This window comes from Rhipicephalus microplus, chromosome 2 (assembly GCF_043290135.1).
Source record: "Rhipicephalus microplus isolate Deutch F79 chromosome 2, USDA_Rmic, whole genome shotgun sequence".
Lineage (NCBI taxonomy): Eukaryota > Metazoa > Arthropoda > Arachnida > Ixodida > Ixodidae > Rhipicephalus > Rhipicephalus microplus.
Genome location: NC_134701.1, coordinates 94,731,721 through 94,751,914, shown reverse-complemented (window position 1 = coordinate 94,751,914; position 20,194 = coordinate 94,731,721). Strand labels below are relative to the sequence as shown.

The 20,194-nt window shown below is 46.6% G+C and overlaps 1 protein-coding gene across 1 annotated transcript in view; it reads right to left on the bottom strand.

The window, feature by feature from the left end:
* Positions 1-1,890: 1,890 nt before the first annotated feature.
* Pex16 (peroxisomal biogenesis factor 16) overlaps positions 1,891-20,194 on the bottom strand; it is a 34,904-nt gene continuing 16,600 nt past the window's right edge. Inside the window, exons 5-8 of the mRNA XM_037422054.2 lie at positions 9,883-10,020; positions 5,913-5,985; positions 2,736-2,923; positions 1,891-2,240 (exon numbers count right to left, since the gene is read on the bottom strand). Of these exons, the coding sequence (XP_037277951.2) occupies positions 2,179-2,240; positions 2,736-2,923; positions 5,913-5,985; positions 9,883-10,020 (461 nt within the window). The 3' untranslated portion in view covers positions 1,891-2,178. The remainder of the gene's footprint in view (positions 2,241-2,735; positions 2,924-5,912; positions 5,986-9,882; positions 10,021-20,194) is intronic.

Here is a 20,194-nt window from a genome sequence, read left to right as displayed (position 1 = left end):
AGTAAACATTTCTTTGAAACGCAAAGGCACGAGAGGCGGGTTGGATTTCGTGTTTTATGGTAGGTAATCGAGCCAAAAGAGTGTTTCTACTCGATGTGCCCTCGAATGTTGCAAGCGGTGGAGAGGGTGAAGTGAGAGTGATGACAAACAGCGAGCGGCGATAGGCCAAGGAGAGAGTGACGTCAACGCCTGCGCACTGCGAGGAAAGGCGCGACCTACTTGGCACCGCTAAAACACCTGCAGCCTGGGGAGCGCAGTGCAGACGGAGGAACAGCGTTACACGGGCTAGTCAAAGAGCTGCTTTGCATTAAAAAAATTAGTTTGTACTGTCCTACCATCTGATACAGTCTGGCCATGGAATGTCAATGACACTGCCATTGTATCACATGATGAGCACTGATGGCATGAAGATGAGCATGGCATGGCAATGACCATGTGGTGCTATTTTCATGCAAATGGCTAGTGTATTCGCAAATAAGTTATTTTACAAGTCACATCATACATCACTGGCTTTTCTGAGCATCACGTGCATCACAAAATGAGCTTCAACAGAATAGTTAGTCGATGTATAAGCCCATGCTCAGTTTTGCAACTGTTCAACGAACGTTGAATATTAAATTTGTCAGGAATGTATGACTGACATGTTGTGATTGTCCATAGACAGCAATGGAGTGCCGACTGACAGCAGTACTTAAGCGACGAATTTCTGTTTCACTAAGGTAAAGTCTGCCAATTTCACTTCTTTTTTTTTTTTGCCAGAGGGTCGCATTTCATTTTGCGATATTGGGGAGGGCATTCTATTTTAACTCTGCTGAGGAGCTTTAACGTAATTCAATTTCTCATCAGCTTCATACTTCTGAACTTGTATAACGTGAGTATGAAATTGAATCAGGGACATATTACATATGGGCAATACACTGCCAACGAAATCCTTTTTGCCTACCTTTTCTTCACTTTAACTGCAAGCAAATTTGACCAACTTCATTGGTCCCACCAAAATGTAATTATTCAAAGTCAATAAAAACATGGAAGCAACAGCACTTTGTGCCTAAATTTGCAGACAGAACACAGACACGAAAAAAACCGCGAATTGCACTGTATGCCAAAATAAATTCACAGAAAATGTTCTTTCGGGGAATTAACCTTCCAGCATAGAACAAGTGAGACTCTTCTGCATAGAAGAGCTTGTGCCATTGCATAAAGAATTGCTAAAGCTTTTTCACACTTAATACAGAAAAATTACCAGATCAGGACAAAACACAGACCTCAAACTTGCCCATAAAAGCGCAAGTCAAATATGCTTCTCATACAGGATTCTTACTAGTTCACAGCCCAAGTTCACGATGCGAAACAGCTGGTTTGTGGAAGTTGTTTAATAGGAGCAGCTGGTGGCTGGCCCTGCAGTCAAAAAGGCTGGCAGGGAGAACGACGATCGTTCGAATAAAAAATCTATGCGCACACCAGCAGTTAAAGAGCTCTGAAAACATATGCTACACCATACTGACATCACTAAGCAGGCGATACAACTAAGCTGGCACCACTATAGAGGTGGCACCATAGTGTTACCACTCTCATAGTCATATTTCGCACAGTCCTGCACGCACCATGCTGGCATTGTTGTGCTGCCTATCTGCAATCAACCCATAGACGTGAAAAGAATTCGAATAAAATTAGCAGCATGAAGGACCATCACTGAACATCATATAGAATGCATCACAAACAAGTCGTCTGGCCCAATTACATTCGGCACCACGCGCAATGGCATAAATTACGACGTCTTGTGCAGCTAAGTCACTCAAATACATTGCTATCTAATACTTGTTATCTTCATAAATGTCGCTCAAATACATTGCTATCTAATACTTGTTATCTTCATACCCCACGATGACGTGAAGAGTTGCACCTTTATGAAGAGCAGCATGACAGCAACGGCGGAGTACATAACTGCCAAGTCATCTCGAGCACAAATGAAACATCCCTGGTAATGGCTGTTCCTTCACCATGTCACCAAGCTGTAGCGTGTGGCTCCGTGAAGGCAAACCAGATAGAACGTGGGGCTACACTTGCAGTGAGCCTACAATAGTTCCGTTCACAGAACGATATACAGTAGTGTAAGTGGCTGCCTTCTTGGGTAAGGCTCCTTATCTTGTTAGGTCAGGCATGTCCAAGGGTAGTGCCCTAGGAGGCCCAATTGTGGCAGTAGGTGTTCTGCCACTCCGGAATGTAGTCAGCCAGTGGCCCTGCACATGGCACAAAACGCAGTTGCATTGCACGCAGTTTTGAGATGGGGATCTGTCGGTGCGACGACTTGTAGCAATTACGCGAGCATACACAGATGAGGACAGAAGAATGCACATGCGGTGTCTCTCTGCTTGTAATCCACACAAAATATACACGACACTTAGGACCACAGCTGGGGTGAGGGCTTGACGCAAACTTCAATGTGTGCTGCTTTAGAGTAATTCAAGGGAGGCAGCGTAGCGGCAGTGGCGCAGTTGCGGGATAGCAGACAGGGCCTGTGCCCTCCCTCTTCTCTCTTCCCCCAAGAAACTGCTCTGAACTACGCAGTCTGCTGCTCCAAGACCATCATTCTATGTTTCCGGGCACACATTTTGGGGAAGCACTAACAGTTAGGTGGCATCAATAACACTATGATCATTATTACCAATGGCCGATAACTAGTACTATGGTCATTACTATACAATAGAAGAGTGGTTGTGAGCGGAGTGACTCACTGGTGATCCAGCCAAGGAGGGGCACGGAGTCACCGAGTGCTTGGAGGGCGAGGGAGATTCGGCGTTGGGAGATGCGCTCGTAGAATGGGGATCGCACCACATAGAGCGTCAGCTGCAGAAGACGACGACTCAACTCCAGCCGCTCACGTGGCTGCAGGGAAGCACGCGTCCGCGACAGAACCTGCAAACTGTGGACGCCCTTTAGTACGTAGTGAGAGAGGCCTTTTAAAAAAAGTTCACTGTCATTAGAACTGCTAGTAAAATCTTGGCAGTCACCTTGACCATATAGCATCTACATAACTTCATAAAACTGCGAGTTTTATGAACTGTGAGTGGCTCGAAAAAGTATATTGGCTCGCTACTTAAGACTTGTTGCAGCAGTGCCCTTACTGTGGGAAACGAATGAAACTTTGATATGCGAAAAATAAGCCACTTAGTTCCAATAGCTCTCACTGGAAACTTATTCTTCACTGAGTCCAGCCTGACAAAAAGTAACTCATTTCGTGTTGAGGATCACAGTGAGTAAGCTTTGCAATGCCCCAAATAAGCAGCAACGTCCTTATCCTCGCCAATCAGGATCGCTTTCGAGGCTCTAGCCTTGATGCGCCATCTGTTTCTGGATTGATCATGATTGCTTGCTGCATAAGCAGGAGATCATTACATTTGCCACTACCGGCACGTGGCAAAAATGAAACTGCCAAATCTAACGCTAACACACGCATGGGCAAAAATTGTGAGTGACTCATTCGGACTCAAGTCACCAAAATATTCCAGTGCCAGACTCACCCTTATGAAAATTTTCTTCAACCGGACTTACTGAGACTCATGCTGACCAATACATTACTCACTCGGGCTCACTCCGACTCATTCGGACTCTGAGTCGCCAAAATATTCCAGTGCCAGACTCACCCTTATGAAAATTTTCTTCAACCGGACTTACTGAGACTCATGCTGACCAATACATTACTCACTCGGGCTCGCTCAGACTCATTCGGACTCGGAGTCACCAAAATATTCCAGTGCCAGACTCACCCTTATGAAAATTTTCTTCAGCCGGACCAACTGAGACTTATGCTGACCAAAACATTACTCACTCGGGCTCACTCAGACTCGCGGCTCGATCTGAGTCTAAGTGAGTAGAGTCATGAGTCCGTAAGTTTAGAATTAGCTTTTTGAATCACGATGTCAGCGCTCTTTAACAGCGATAGTTTACATAACCGGTGCTTTTCTTGATGCCTTTTAAATAGTAACGTTGAATACGAGTCACGAGTGGTTGCAAGCCAGCAAGGCCATTTTTCTTCGAAAAGATGACAAGATAAGGTGTAGTAATTATGAAGACCCTTTCTGAAAGAGTTGGCAGGGTCAGGGAGTACAAGGCACCCCCTAAGCTTCCCGGGAAACTCCCCGTTCCCCTGATAGACCTGAACGTCCCACACCTTTAACACGGTTTCGAGAAATCAAAGAATACTACATTGAGCAACGCCGCTTGTATCCCGCACCAGCGAAGGGACTCTCGAAAACGGAGGAGCGCATCCTGCGGCGCCTACAGACAAATACGCTGCTCTGTCCAGCCATACTAAAATATTATGACCCTAAAATAAGTGGGCAGTGCCAGTACTGTGGGAAAGAGGCCAACACTTACCATATGGTCTGGGCCTGCCGAGTGAACCCAAAATTAACCCCCTTTCCCAACCCCACCAAAGAGGACTGGGAGACGACCCTACTCAATGGCTCCACACTAGAGGAACAGCGAACTCTAGTGCAGCGGGCTCGGGTGGCGGCCTCGACTAATGACGTCCCGGACTAGGGATGTCAACCAGCCCGGTGGGGATATGGGCTATCTGGCACAGCCAGCATCAATAAAGGTTTTTTCCTCCTCCTCCTCCCTAAGTAATTCGCGTCTCTAATCAATAAATATTGAAATAGGGTATGAACAATACTGCTTTGGAATAATTGTAAATAGACGTAAGTATAAACATGAATCCAAGTAAGGCTCACAGTAACACTGAAGATGAGTCGATAGGACCATACGTCAGCCAACATAAGTGTTACTCACTCAGACTCGCACATCAAATATATATTGCACTTTGGATTTAGACACGGCAAAACTTTCCTGACCCGCACTGGCTCGGACTCAAGAAAAATTTTTTTCTTCCACTGGACTCACTAGGATTCCTACTCATAAAAATATAAGGTACTCACCCGGACTCGCTCCAACTCAGACTCATGGCTCAATGTGAGTGAGTCGACTCATGAGTGAGTTCACCGACCTATGGACACACGGCATGCACATGTGAAGATGTGTAACTACACGGTGCGCAGAGATGATAGAGAATGCCCGATATGATGCACCAGGTTGCCAGGGTTTTCACATGCCATGGGTCAGCTGTACGCTCTCGCTCACCGCCACTCCGAGGCCAAGATGACCACTTCAGAGTGCCCTCCTCTCAAAGCCACAGCCAGAAAACATGCTGCTGCGCTGCTCTTGAAATTTTTCTTGCAATTCTTTGTTGATATGCATGAAACTTGGTGATATGATGCACATTTGTGCACCGGTTAGAAATATGCGCTATTTTTTTAGTATAATGAGTAGTTTTAAAAATACAACATATTTCATAGGCTTTTTGAAAAGCCAGATTTTTTTTTTTTTGAAGCTGACAGAGTTGAAAGTAAATAGGCAAAGCACAATACTCAGAAATCAAAACTTAGTGTAGTGCAACAAAAATGGATGTTTTATACTCATCTGAACAAAGTTATGCTACGTTGAACCTTCACAAGTGCACCAATTTCAATCTGAGATTTCACTCATGAATGCTCAACACACTATATTTTATTCGAATGGGTTTAAAACATCTACGTTTGTTGCACGACATTAAGTTTCGATTCCAGATTATTATGATTTGCTGCTTTACTTAGAATAAACAAAGTTTACTAACTGTGGTCCAGAATACATGGTGCTCTTTGACAATGAAGTTTGAGAACTGAAGTACTCCATCATATCTAGAATTTTGTTATGCAGAAGTTTGCTATATTGATATTTAACTACACATGTGTCTGCAATGCTTGTGTCAGCTGGTTTTGAGCGAGGCTTGGCATAACACGCAAGCTCACGCTGACCATCTAACTTCTTACGTTATCAATTAACTCACCATGCACTTTGAAAAAGCAGCAACTCACCTAGCCACATCTAGACCAGCCGCCATCAACCATGGGGTCCAAGAGGAGCGGCCACACAGACCCACAGCTGATACTGGAGTCGCACGAAAGTTAAGGCTTCAGCAAGTCCCCCCAAGCCTGTCACTTTTACTAGCCTTCTCTGAGGAAGCTTCCTCAGAGAAAGCAAAAGAAAGAGTGTGTCTATCATTTAGATGGAAGAGACAAGCTTTGCTGTACACACGTAAGTGTTTTACTTTTCATTTCATTAGTCGCGTAGCGACGAATCACACTCCCACGGTTACACAAACCGAAGTTTCAAAGTGGACAGGGGAGAAATGGCCAGGGCACAACATAGTTCATTACTGATTATTAGTGCACTGCCACGACAGCTGGGTAAAAAACAAGGTGCGGCGGGACGCGCCTAGTTCACCTTGCACTCTCTCCGACACCACTGCTTCTCCAAAAAGAAACGCTTTCACACGCATTTTTATGCAGCACAGTAAGCCATAAATAATGCGTTTCATAGCTGCACATCACAGGTTCGAGTCTGAATCGTCATTAGGAGCACCTGTTTCACCACATATGGCAACAGTTTGCCCTAGGAGGGCCGATCATTCATGGAGTATAGGCCTCAATACTTTCCATGAATGCTGCCCATCTGGCTCACCTGAAATGAAAAGAGTCACTGATTCCGTTCATGGGGAGGCAATCGCCAGGCAGATTGCAAGGGTTAACGTATTGACCCACCGAAAAGCACCACGAAGGCGTGCACAATTTGAATGGTGGTTCTTTTAGTGTATTAACAATGTCAGCTGCGGCCCAGAGACAGAGTTAAAAAACAAAAGCTCATGACACAAGCAAAATATATATGTATTCTCAGCAAAGGCATCGCACAAGCTTGCACACTCGGTCGCTACCAAATACAACTCACAAAATCATTTAGCAGGTATTTAAAACAACGGCAACAAACCTACTGCGCTACAAATGCAATCTCACGCACCATAAACGGCGTAAGAGCACTTAGCAGCCCCAAATATTCACCACATGTGTGTACTCCACAATTCCCCAAACATGTTTAGAAAATTTCCCTTCAAGAAAACACTGAAACCAACTCCAGCGCTGTTCGTCGTCCTGGTGTCTATGTTATGATGCCAGCGGCATCATAACATAGACAGCGCTCTGTCCCGTCTCTCCTATCCCCTCCTGTCGTTTCTGCTGTTAAGTACTCTGTCATAACTCGATTCTTATGGCGACTGCACTACACGACTAACTCAAACCGCCCGAATATCACAACTTCTTGGCCGGTGTTCACCACCCGTCCTACCCTTCGACACCTCTAGTTTGGATCCTTACCGGTTTTGCGAACATTCCAAGTAATTGTACTGCACGTAGCATGTACCAGGGCGACAGCCAGGGGAAAAGGCTTCGCCTCACCGGTTCGTTTGTAAAAACGGTCACCGCTAAAAGAGGCTCTGTTTTGATCTCTCGACTTCTCCTCATCTGTGCTGGATGGCTGTCGCATGTGTAGAGGGTAAAGTATGCCCTGGGCCTCTTTCGATGCTTGTTTTCTTGTTTCGTTGCGCACGCCCGTGAAGGAAACGTTTGGCAGGGTGATTTGATGCTTTCGTCTGGAGACGGCAGCACACATCTGCTTCAGCGCGCATCTGCTTCACCGCTCATTTGTGACAAAAATAAGGGCTCTGTTACGAATAATATGCATCCAAATACGCTTCTTGAAGCTGCAAAATGCAGAAAAATACGTTGTGCTTCAATGTAACATCTTTTTTCGCATTCGAGCCACCCAGCAGCACACAACAGCTTTCAAGCATCACACCACCAAAAAACCATCTGCCACACACGCGTGCACCAAAGAATCGCACTAGATCACAGGAAACATGACGCAAACTGCCCCCCACACACGATCGCACACAAGATAAGCACGAGAAAGCACATGAAAAAGCACACGGACACACACAAATCCTCACGCAACCACATTGAAACATGAAGTGCCATCCGCTTCGACGGGTGGAGTGTCAGCGCCCTCCCCAAAAAAGCGATCAAAACTGTCAACTCTATTCAAACACACTCATCCACTGACGGCAACGCGTCGCAGTATGCTGCACCTTGTTTTTTATATAATGGCCGTGGCACTGCACACCTAGCGCTAAGACTGTGGGCTCATATTTACTGGTGGCAAGTTGTTTGTTCTTTGACTTTCATTTCCTTTCACTTCATTATTAGTGACACTTGAATTAAAATTCTACAAATTAACACCACCCTACACTTTTTTTCTCTCTATACGGTTGTGTCTAACAACAGCCACCAGAAGCCCTCAATTAATTTATTTCACTTACTCATGATTTAAAGGAAACCTCATGGTGCATTAATGCTGATCTGTGAATCTTGAAATTCGCAGCAACACGGCAAAGGGAATAAGGTAGATAACGAGGACATAACTGATATTTGATCCAAGTACAGATGCATAAGTATACTTAACAATGAGCAACCTGTTTATTTATTTATTCATTTATTTATTCAGAATACCCCTAGGGCCCTTTCACAGGAGAGTATTACATAGGGGGGGGGGGCTATAAGGCATACAGGTACATGAAATGATTAATAGGGCCAGAAAACACGCAAACTAAACACTCTACAGCTGCTAAATAGATTAGAGTAAATATAGGGCCAATATTCTTACCACATAGTCTTAAATAATCAGAATAAATAATATGAGTCAAACAATTCGCTTATTCAGGTAGTAGCAAAGCTCTTGCACGATAGAACGGCAGGCAACACAGTATTTTAAGATGAAATCAACTTTGTCAGCTATTTAGCAGCTTTGAACTTGTCTTTCCTTACAACATTGTCTTAAAATAGCCGATCAAGTAGTCAAAGCTCCATAAAACATGCGGGCCAAACATTAAAACGCAGCATGCGGCCTGGAATTTATAATTATTTATGGAAGTCAGCTTCTACAAATGATGACACATACACAAATTCATAGTGATTGGCTGAGCAGCCGCCAAGTTACTGCAGCTGCCACGAGACATTACCACTTACTGGCGTGCGTGCTCGCTATCGCATTAAGGGTAAGGCGGGCGTTCAATGAAACAAAAAAGAAAGCGCTGTAGGTCATGATCTCCATGACATTGCTTTTTTCCCCCTTACTATTCCCCCCAGCTTAGCTTTGTTCGATATCAATATGAATGGCACTCTCGAAACGAATAGGCACAGTCACGTGGTCATGCAAACCAAACAAACACGCGTACATTCATTCACCTGCTTTAATGACTATCTTGCCAGTCGAATAAAAAAGTCACTCGTGACACCCAGAAGAACCTTGAACGATATCCCAATACAACACACAAATGACATAACAACAAGGTACCGTGAATGCGAGGCTGTGACAGTTGACTCACAAGGAGGAATCCAGGTGAAGCAACCTGTGGTTGCCATCCCCCGAGAATGCTCCTCGGGAGATGGCAACCTGTGGTTGCCATCCAAGCTAGCCGTCATCAGCTAGACGTCCATCCAAGCTAGCCGCCAAATCACAAAGAGACTCTCCACTGTTTTCTGTGCGCCAGCCTAGCCTCCCCGTTTCCTATGCCTCACCCGCACGAGCACAGCAACATCTCCTGCTTGGCAGGCTCTCAAACCTTAGTGTGGCTTATCTGCGAGACACGTGTGTGCCACGAAATGCAAATGACCTTACAGGGGCTGACTGCACACCCACAGCTTTTAGCACACTTGTCGGGATGAGAGAAGAAAGAAAGTAAAGCGCACAACAAATCTTTTAAACTCTGTTTGTACTTGAGAGATACTAAAAATCTCGTGGCGATCAATCTGTGAAGCAATGAAATGCTTCAGTGAAGTCATTTGATGGCTTCTTTGCAAAGTGCTGCAGAGCACATTTAATATACGCATGCGCCAGACATTGCTCTATGCTTTTGTGCAATGATACTTGACAGCAACGCTTTCTGAGAAAGGATACAGTGTGCAAGCGGCCTCACGACATGCGCCACCTCTGCAGCCAGCTCGACACCTTGCAGGCGCTTTAGGCTGCCGTTGGTCCCAGATGTGCCCTGGGGTGCTGAGGGGGGGCGCCACTGTCTCCTCGACATAGGTGGTGCTGCTCAACATGGGAGAGAACAGAGGTCATAAAAGCTAGCAGGGTGTTCTTAATGCAAAAATAGAAATGTAAAGAATAGGCTTCTGTGAATATTCCAACGATTCGATTGGGATTTATATATTTGAAAATATTAAGATATTCAAGATGAACGAATAAGTGTATAGATGAATTCCACTGGACATAATTTATGTCACGAAAATGCAGTAATGCTGTCTTCGGGCATTCAGTTTCGCGTGGTAGACAAGAGCCGCCATACCTACCGCAGTTGCTGCTGTGTTTTCGCTAGCGCGCGTGTTGTTTGTCATGCAAAGAAAAAAAACATGTACTGATGAGCTGTCATGATTATTTGTGCAGGAAGGCACAAGAAAGTTGAGATAGGTCCCCCCCCTCCTGCCTACAGTTTTCTCGATGAGCCACAGCTGTAAAACGCATGAGCTTGCCTTCGCCTCTGGTTCATTGGTTATGTTTTGAAGAGGCTTACCCAGCAAAAACAATTACGTCTGTCAAGCCTTTGTGATTATAATGTGCCACACCACATTTTTTTTAATAAGTCTTGTGTAGAGACATTTCAAGAATGTTTACCTCAAAGCACAATAACGTTGTGGATAGCATTGGCATATGCAGAGAATTATTCACAGTTGCCATTGTTGATATAGGTGCAGAAGTCTTAGACGCATCAGAAGGATTTTGTTATACTCGCATGAACTAAAGGTTTCACTTGGTAATTGAGCATGTGTTTGTTTCTGCGTGCGCACGGTTAATTAAAGCAGCACCGAACGAAAAGATTACTCAGACTATGTTTTTCCTGACTATATGAGACTGCAATGACACACCTGAGACAAATGTATCAGGAAGCGCTCTTCCGTTCGCAGTGCGCTTCATGAGATTTTCACGTCTGTCAGAATTAACAGAAAAACGACACTCGAGAAACTTGCAGAGTATGTTGACGGTCTATATGCATTTCCCTGCCTCGTCTTGAGCATATGAATTGAGCTGAAGACCTCACAGGTACGTGACTGCATTGTTGACAGTATGTAGTTGAAGCATTATCCCAAGAGTATTGAAAATGAATGCTGCCAAAAACACGCTTGTCGTTAGCACGAATGACTTTTTCAGTACATTTATTATATATACGAGGAATTACCGTAACGATTCGTGGCGATGTGTTTTTGCACCATTTATGCATCGTACCCCAGACTTCTTGCTGATCGAACTGGGTCATTAGATAGCAAATTAAAATGTTCACGTGTGACGTAGATGGCCAAAACAGTGATGGCATTTTGCAAATGAGCCACATTCTCGCCGTTAAGATACTTCATGTTTAGATGAGGTTCTCAAAGCTAGAGCTACACGTCAACATGGCTCATATGCTAGTTTCAGAGCACCTCTTATAGCCACTGCAACTTCCTTTGTTGCGGCCGCCTCTTGCAAACATGTGGGAAACACCCCGACATGTGCTAGGAGGCATCTTTTGCAGCTGCTGCACCAGTTGTCACGTGACCATCGAGGGCAGTGGCGCGCTTTTAGCTGGGACGACTGGGTGCAGCCAACACTCTGCGACGTCGCTACCACAAACCTACATATTGTCACGGTCCGAGAACCGGCGGCGTGTGTTTTTATGCAGGAGCCAAGAGCAAGAGAGCAAAAAAAAAGCACGTCATCTTCTTCAGTGTCCCTTTTCACGAGACTATTGGCGCGGCATTTGCCTCCCCTTAAAAGAGCATCGTCCCGATGCTATAGCTGAGCCAGTTATTCGCGCATAAAGTCACTTTGTAGAAGCGACGGTGCCTCGCGGAGTCACTCGCTGAAGTATGGCTTAATACGCACTACGTGCACAAGTTCAGGTCGATGCTGGCTACGCCTTGTACAGTTTGGGCTATCCGAGACGACTTCGTAGGTAACGTCACTTAGTCCTCGCAGCACTCGATAAGGTCCGAAGTACCTTCTCAGCAACTTTTCGGATAGTCCCCGTCTTCGTACAGGCGTCCACACCCATACCCTGTCCCCAGTTTCATACGTTACAGGTGTCTGACACAGGTTATAGCGGCCTGCGTGGTACTCTTGCTGTTGGTATATTCGCAGACGTGCGAGATGCCTGGCTTCCTCTGCGAGTTGAGTAAATGCGTCTGCACTTGTTTCGTTGTCATCGCATTCGTGTGGCAGCATCGCGTCCAATATTGTTCTTACTTCTCGTCCGTGAACAAGGCTGAATGGGGTCATCCGTGTGGTTTCTTGTTTAGCAGTACTGTATGAAAACGTTATGTAAAGGAGAATCTCATCCCAGTTTTTGTCTTTGCAGCAGTCTGGGAGAACGATGAAAGTCGCGACAAAAGAAGAATCGCCTATGCTGATTCTTGTTGTGCATCTTTCAGTAAGGAGCAGGAATTGACCACCCGCTGTTCTTATATGTGGTCCTGTCCATGGCGTTATTACTTTTCGAAGATGATCAGCCAGCTTGTGACTTATTATGGAAAAATCAGCACCCATGTCGACTAAGGTCGTCACTTGCTCTTTATCAATAATTACATTGAGGTCGGCGCTCACCATTTCGTCCTTGTTAATATGCGTCGGCGTCGAGTCGTTCTGTAGCGGCAATACAGGGGACTTTTCATCGTCTTGTGGTCGGGCTGTGACTTTACCCTGAGAGGTCGCCGCCTTTAGTTTCCCCAGTAAGGGCTGGGCGACCTTGTTCTCCGAAGGTCAGCAAAAGTACGTCGATTCGGTGATGATGTCTGAGCAGGGGATGGAGAGCGTGACCTGTGGGCGGAATTGGGCTGGCGATTAGTAAGCGACTCATGATAAGGAGACCATGTTGTTGAAGGTCCTCGAAAACCAGGGTCGTCATGGCGAACAATGTAGTCGGCGTTGGCACAACGACTGCCATACCCTGGCCGAGACGGGCGACGAAGCGATGGGTCGCGGTACCAACAACAGCGGGCTATATGGCCGGCACCACCAGAGTTGAAGCAGAGAGGGCGCCGATCGACAGTGCGCCAAGCATCCGTTCTGCGAAATTGTGGGCGTCCCATGTCCTCTCGGGGACGAGAAAGGCACGGCAAGTGATGGCTGGTGGGATGAAGACATCGGAGACATGGGCCGACGTCTGAAAGCCTCCTGCAATGGCTGCAACGAAGGTGCGGCTGTAGGTGGCTGGTAGTGTGATGTAATAGGCAGGACAGGTAGTGGACGGCGGACAGCGTCGGCATAACTCAATTGACGCTGCTCGCGACCGAGATCAGACGCTGAAAAAGCGTGCCTAAGTTCGTCACGAACAACTGCGGTAACGGCAGTCACTGGTGTATCCACTAAATGAGTTCAAAGCTTCTGAATTTCTTCTCGGACAATATCTCTGATCAGGTCACGTAGCGAGCCCTGATTGTTCAGAGTCACTGAAGTGGTGTTGATTGGCGTGGTAGTGGACGAGCAATCATACTGCCTCGATCTTTGATGCAGAGCACGCTCAATGGCAGTGGCTTCTCTTATAAAATCGGCCACGGTAGTTGGGGCACTGCGTACAAGTACAGCGAACAGTTGTTCTTTCACGCCGCACATCAGGTAGCTCAACTTCTTTTCCTCGGACATATTGGGATCAGCCCGACGACATAGGCGCGTCACATCTTCAGCGAAAATTGCCACAGTTTCGTTAGGTTTTTGAAGCCTTAACTCGAGCAAGTGCTGTGCCCGCTCTCGACGGCCGACGCTAACAAAGATGTCAATGAGCTGCTGACAAAACTCATCCCATGTGGATATACGGCCTTCTCGATTCTCAAGCCACATGTGAGCGCTGTCATCGAGAGTGAAGTACGTGCGGGCGAGCTTCTGTTGAGCATTCCACTGGTTGACGTCGGCAACGCGTTCGTAATGCTCAAGCCAATCTTCAACATCTTCATGTGGGGCACCACTGAAGCGATCAGGCACAAGTGGCTGAAGAAGTGTTACCTGGGCTGGATTGGAAACGGGACTGCCTTGCATCCCTTGGACCACCTGTGGCTGGCTGGCGGAGGCCATTGGCAGAGGTACGTAATGCCTGGTAGAATGTTCGTCGAAGGAGGTCAGCTCAGGAGAGAGGCCTAGCAACCGCCGACTGAAGCGGTGTACTGGTGTCTTAACAGGTGGCTGCGTGTCGGGACTTGATGAACGGCTCCCAGATGGGGTGTTGAGCATAGGAAGGCTTGCAACCCAGTGCCTCCACCAGTGTCACGGTTCAACTTAAGCAGTTCACCGAGATGTTGAGCCCGAGAACCGATGACGTGTGTTTTTATGCAGGAGCCAAGAGCCAGAGAGCTAAAAAAAAGCACCTCGTCTTCTACAGTGTCTCTTTTCACGAGACTGTTGGCGTGCACATCGTCTTCGTTCTCTGTTTCGGGCGCGGCAATATATCCACGGCGCCTACTGCTGGTTACTAACATGGAGTAGGTCTATATAAATCCGCATGTAACCCCCTGTAAAGGTAGTTTCACCGCAGTAAAGGGGTGCTACACCTATTCAAGTGTATAACAGTCTGTATAAAACCTTTCGTAAAGATAATTTTACTGCGATAAAAGGGTGCCAAACCAACCCACGCAGGGGAAATTCACACTGCCACAAAGCCCTACTTCAAGGTTTAATGAACATATTACTCCCACACCAATTGATCATTTCTCAAGTTCAAGAGCTTTTTATACCAGCTTATATGCTCTAAGTATAGTGCATTTAAAACGTAACATATTTTATAGGTTACCATTTGCATTCTACTGAAAGTCAAATCGTGCTACTAATGAAAGTTGTTTCTGCTTCCTTTGAACAAAAAAGATTGGCATTTTGCCCACGCCTCATTTCAAATTCTTTAAAAATATTGTGAAAATTAGTTAGGTCACGACAAATATGCCTATTTTTTTCATAACATGCGATACATATGATTTGAATTTGATTCAAAATTATTTGACCAAATTCACTATTAGCTTCGAACCTATTCCCACCGAGCCTAGTAAAGAACAATAAACTTCCACCCAATGCAGACATGCATTCTGTGAGTCTGTGTGGATTCTCTGGTGGTTTCATGATCTTATCGGTGCCAAATGAACTGCGCGCAGTGGCAAGGATTAGCAATGGTATGGGATGCCAGCGCTGCCCAGTGGCGTGCCTAAAATATCTAAATATTATATGATGTACCGCCCTGACGAGCAGGCTGCGAACCAGATAGTAGCACAAAGCTGCCGCGAGGTGTACTGCAACGTGCCCTGGTACACAAAGCGTGCACTGAAATGCATGGTGAAAACTATGTGGCTCTACCCCAGGCTTTACCCGATGTGCGTCACGTTGTAGGTTGGAATGCGCATGACCAGTGAAGAATTGGACACTTCGCTGAAAACTGCGACGCAGCGATGTCAGCAATTATTTTTTGTTACAGCTTCAGCAGATGTGGTGTGCGCAGTCGGATACCTTCACGAGACTGTGTTGTCTAAAAGACGGACGCTGTCCGATGTGAAGTACATCTATGACACGGAAGAAACAGTGTGACCTTTCGACGTAGTGCTAAGCATTGTACGGCATAAACTAAGAGGCGAGTGTGTTCAAATAGTGCTAGTGAAGCTCGATGTTGTGTGCAGGTTGTTCGGCATGCGTCCGCTTTGAAGTAAAATTAGTAGTTTTCCAGACAGCACCGAGGTAAAATTCAGCCCAGTAACAGCTGTTTTGAGTGAGAACATCACATTTACGTAGTTGCAGCTCTTGCACGATATATTACAGAAGATGTTTGGCTGTGTGCTTTCTTTTATGGTGTGTTCAACGGCTATTGTGAACCCAGAAAATGCTCGCATCGCAGTCTTTAATATAAGTTGTTGAAACTAATGATGAACCATGAAATGAATGTCTAAGGCAACCTACACATGAAAGGTCAGTGTTGATTAATATGTGAGGTTTAACGTCCCAAAACCACCACATGATTATGAGATATGCCGTAGTGGAGAGCTCCGAAAATTTGGACGACCTGGGGTTCTTTAACATACACCCAAATCTGAGCACACGGGCCTACAACATTTCCGCTTCCATTGGAAATGCAGCCGCCGCAGTCGGGATTCGATCCTTGACCTGCGAATCAGAAGCCGAGTAACTTAGCCACTAGACCACCGCGGTGGGGCGAAAGGTCAATGTAAACTGAAGCTTAGTGGTGTTGGTGAAAATGCAAACACGTCGTAGCAGTCGCGCTTTAACGAAGTTGACTAGCTGTCATCTGCAGGGCATTCGCAAGCTTGCAGTTGACCGTCGTCTAAGCCTGATACCTAAGAAAATATGCATTTCAACAACCTGGTCGTAACTGACTTCATGGTGGTTCTGTGGTTGACATGCACAGTGTGGTCAGTAATGCAACATGCGTAGATCATCATGGCTTTTCTAGCAGTCATTGTCTTATAACCGGTCTAGAGCTGTGCATGTTACAGTCACATATATTACTACCACATTTGCTCAAATGTGATGCAAGGTTTCTTTTTGTTTCAGATTTTGCTACTGAAGCCAACCCTCGCGTACTGAGTACCAAAATTCTTTTTTGTTCTTTTCTTTCTAAACGCAATGAAATGTCACCCCTTACGTTACAATCGCGGTTGTGTTACAACCGAATAAATACGGTACGTGCTTACGCAAGCTAAGATTTCATGCGCTTTCTTGAACGTTTTCAAGGCACGTATTCATTAAAAGGCTTGTGATATCTTCCAGAGCACCAACCCATCTACATTGGTGGAAATCGACGCCAGAGGGAGTCAACTATGCATGCTATGGATTATTTTTTTTGCTGTTATTAAAACATTTTTGTGGTTGTGGCATTTGTGAATACAACAGTAACGCCGGTCTCGAACCTTCTTTTTCCTCGTCTGACCATCCCGTATGGCGGCATGGTTCTTGTTAGTAATTGTTTGTACGCCCGAAAGCTTCTAACTGCACTCGGCAGGGCGGCACTCCATGTCTGTGGAAGCACCACCGCAGGTTCCCCATAGCACATGCCAGCCAGGCATCACTACTGACAGCTGAACACGTCTGGCTTGGCAGCACTGCACAATAGCCCTGTAATGCAATATTTTCGCTTCCGTTTTAATTCCGATATGGTCATAATGGGGCCCAGTGCGTACATACGCAGATCTTTCAATTGTTACTTTTATTCTCGCTTAGGTTATTTTTTCTTCCTTCCAAATACAGTCGAGCCCGCTTGTAACGAACCTGAGCATGACGCGGCATCCGTTCGCTGTAGCCCGAAGTTTGTAGTAAATGAAACACAGCTTTTAAAAAGTTGCGAGTGAAAACACAAACTTTTTTTGCCCCAAAAAGTTCGTGATGCACGTGTTTCAAAAAGCAGAAACGATAAGGGCGGTCTCGAATTCATTTAAAACGGCAGGCTGCTTGTTCGCCGAGGCCCGTGGCATAAGCTGCATGAGGCGCTGGCTCCACAGCTTCGTCGTTCTCACAATCCGATTCCTACAAATCGCTCTCGCCACGTACTTCATTCACAATGCCCCAATCCGTGCACGGTTCCGCAGTGTCAGCATCATCATCGGCCATAATTAAATCACCGCAACACAAGTCCCACCCGCTCTCCCAGGTCGGAGTCGATGACGCACTGCCACAAATCACCGCCGCAGTGGTCCTGTTCGGAAGCTTCAGGCTCGGCATTGGGCCTGACAATCGACAGTCGACCTCGTGAAAATAGTTTCGCGCACATGTAGCCGTCACCGTCGCCCACGAAATATTCACCATCTCCACAGCTAAATACCGGGACGCCTGAAGCAGCAAGTTGGCTGCCAGGTGGTCAACAGCCATGAGCAAGCACTCCGCAACGCGGCATGTAACACGCGGATTACGCTCAAGCGAAGCGGTCACGCTTTCGACGTTTTCTTGAGCGGCACGAAAAAACGTGCTAGTCCTCCCGTCGGCAATCATGACCACACACACACACATGCACACGCGCGCACACACACACACACACACACACACACACACACACACACACACACACACAACGAGCAAGACGCGCACACGCGTGGAACAGCTCTGGGCGCGTTTCCAGTCGGAAACGCGCCTAGAGTAGAAAACGAAACTAATTCGAGCCAGCGTGGCGGGCGTCGCAGAGTGGTGGAGACAGGCGAAGGGGTTGTGATCAAGAGAGGAAAGCAGACTTGCGAGAGAAGGGCAAGGAGTTGCGATAAAGCAGAGGGGAATTAAAGATTCCTCCCTCCGTGCGATAAAGAGAGGGGAGGATGCGGCGGGCGGGCGACCTTGAAAACCAAAACACACCGGAAGGAGGCAGGTTGGGTAGCTTGCTTGAAAGGTCCGCGAAACTTCCTCGTAGAAAAACTTGAAAAGAGTGCAGTGTGCGCAGAAGTCAAAGCATGGCCGCCTCGTTCGGTGCGTGCGGCGTTCGAAGAATCGGCGGCCGTGATAAAAAAGATTGTCTTGTTGCGCCAGCGAGTTTGCATGGCCTCACGAACTTTGATATTTCACAATTCATTCCGCGCAAATTAACAGCCGTTTTTGCGCTTTCGCACGCGCGCGGTAGGCATGCTGAGTCGAGTGCGAAGTGAGCGAGAACAAGTGCTAAACACGAAACGAATCGCAAATTATCTGAGTCGGTGGGGTAGCGTACGCGCGTGCACTAGACGCAGACTATCGGATACAGTCGGTGACCGACGATGTTGGCAAATGGTCTCGTCACTCCAGGCCGGTGACGCCGACGACAGTACCAGCGATCGAAAGCAAGTTAAGTGGCCGACCGGTCTTCGAAAGATGGTGGCAGTGTGAAAACACAGGCCTCGTCTAGCGATGCGGGGTGCTCAGAGTAGCGGGGGGGCAAAGGACGGAGGAGGCGTACAGAAAGCGGTCGGGGAGAGCAGCAACTAGAGGGGCGAGGAGGCACAGTCGGGGTTTAACAATAAGAATGTATGGGCACTTCGCAGAAGCCTGATCAGTGGTCGAAATCGGTTTCCTGGGAAGTCGGCAGACCGCTGACTCCGTTTGCTGTAACCAAACAGCGGCGCTCGGAGACGTTCGTTGTAAGTGCGATTTTGTGCCATTGAACCAATGTATATTTTGACGGTCACGCGGATATTGTTCATTTTAAGTGAAAGATCGTTTTAAGTGGGGCCGTTATATGTGGGCTCGACTGTATCAGCACTAGAACCCGTGCAAAAAGGTCAAGTGCTGCCAATTCAAATGTGCGGGCTTGTCAAACTGGAGGGCGCACACTCTACCACTGCTGATACTTGGTGCTATTTGTGTTCATTAGATGCCTTTGAAATCACAGTTTTCACTAGCAGCTGAAATTACGTGGAACACCCAGTTACACAGAAGTGCCACTGTTTATTGCGACACATTATTTAGCTCACGCTACACTATTCGCAGCAGGTAGGTTCAAGCATTTAAATACAGTGGACTCTTGCTAAATAAAAGCTGAATATACTAGAAAAATGTGTTATTTTTACTGAGAGATGAACAAGGGTGGAGAACCCATGCATGAAACTAATCATGCTAGAGGATGTTCCATTAAAAGCAGCAGTTCCGTTCAACAAATTTCCTTTTACTAAAAGTCTACTGTAGTCTTGCTGCAGAGTTCTGGTGCACAATTACCTATATGCATACTTTATATTGTCGCAGTGCAATGCGAACAAAAGATGACAGCAGCTTACGGGAGCAAAAAGTGCGTGTTCAGGATCAGCTGTACAGCAAGACCCCTGCTTCGTTGTGGTCTTGAAAACCGCCTGACCCACTAGTTGGAATCTACAAAACATTCCTATCATTGTTCTTTTTCCTATAAACATGCGTCACTTGCCCCTCCTTATGAGAGCATCGCCCCGATGCTGATTCAGACCCACAGCATTTTTTTTAACGTACAGTCAGTCGCTCACATAAGGCTTCATACGCACTACATGCACAAGTTCAGGCAGGTGCTGGCGACGCCTCAGGCAGTGGGGACTGTCGGAGACGACCTTGTAGGTGATGTCACTTAGCTGGCGTGATACCCGGTATGGCCCGAAATATCGCCTCAGCAGCTTCTCAAACAGTCCACGTTTTCGTACGGGTGTCCAAACCTACACTCTGTCACCGATTTTGTACGTTACAGTTCTATGGCGAGCATTGTAGCGGCCTGCGTCGTAGTCTTGTCGCTGGCGGATCCGTAAGCGGGCGAGCTGCCTAGCTTCTTGTGCGCGTT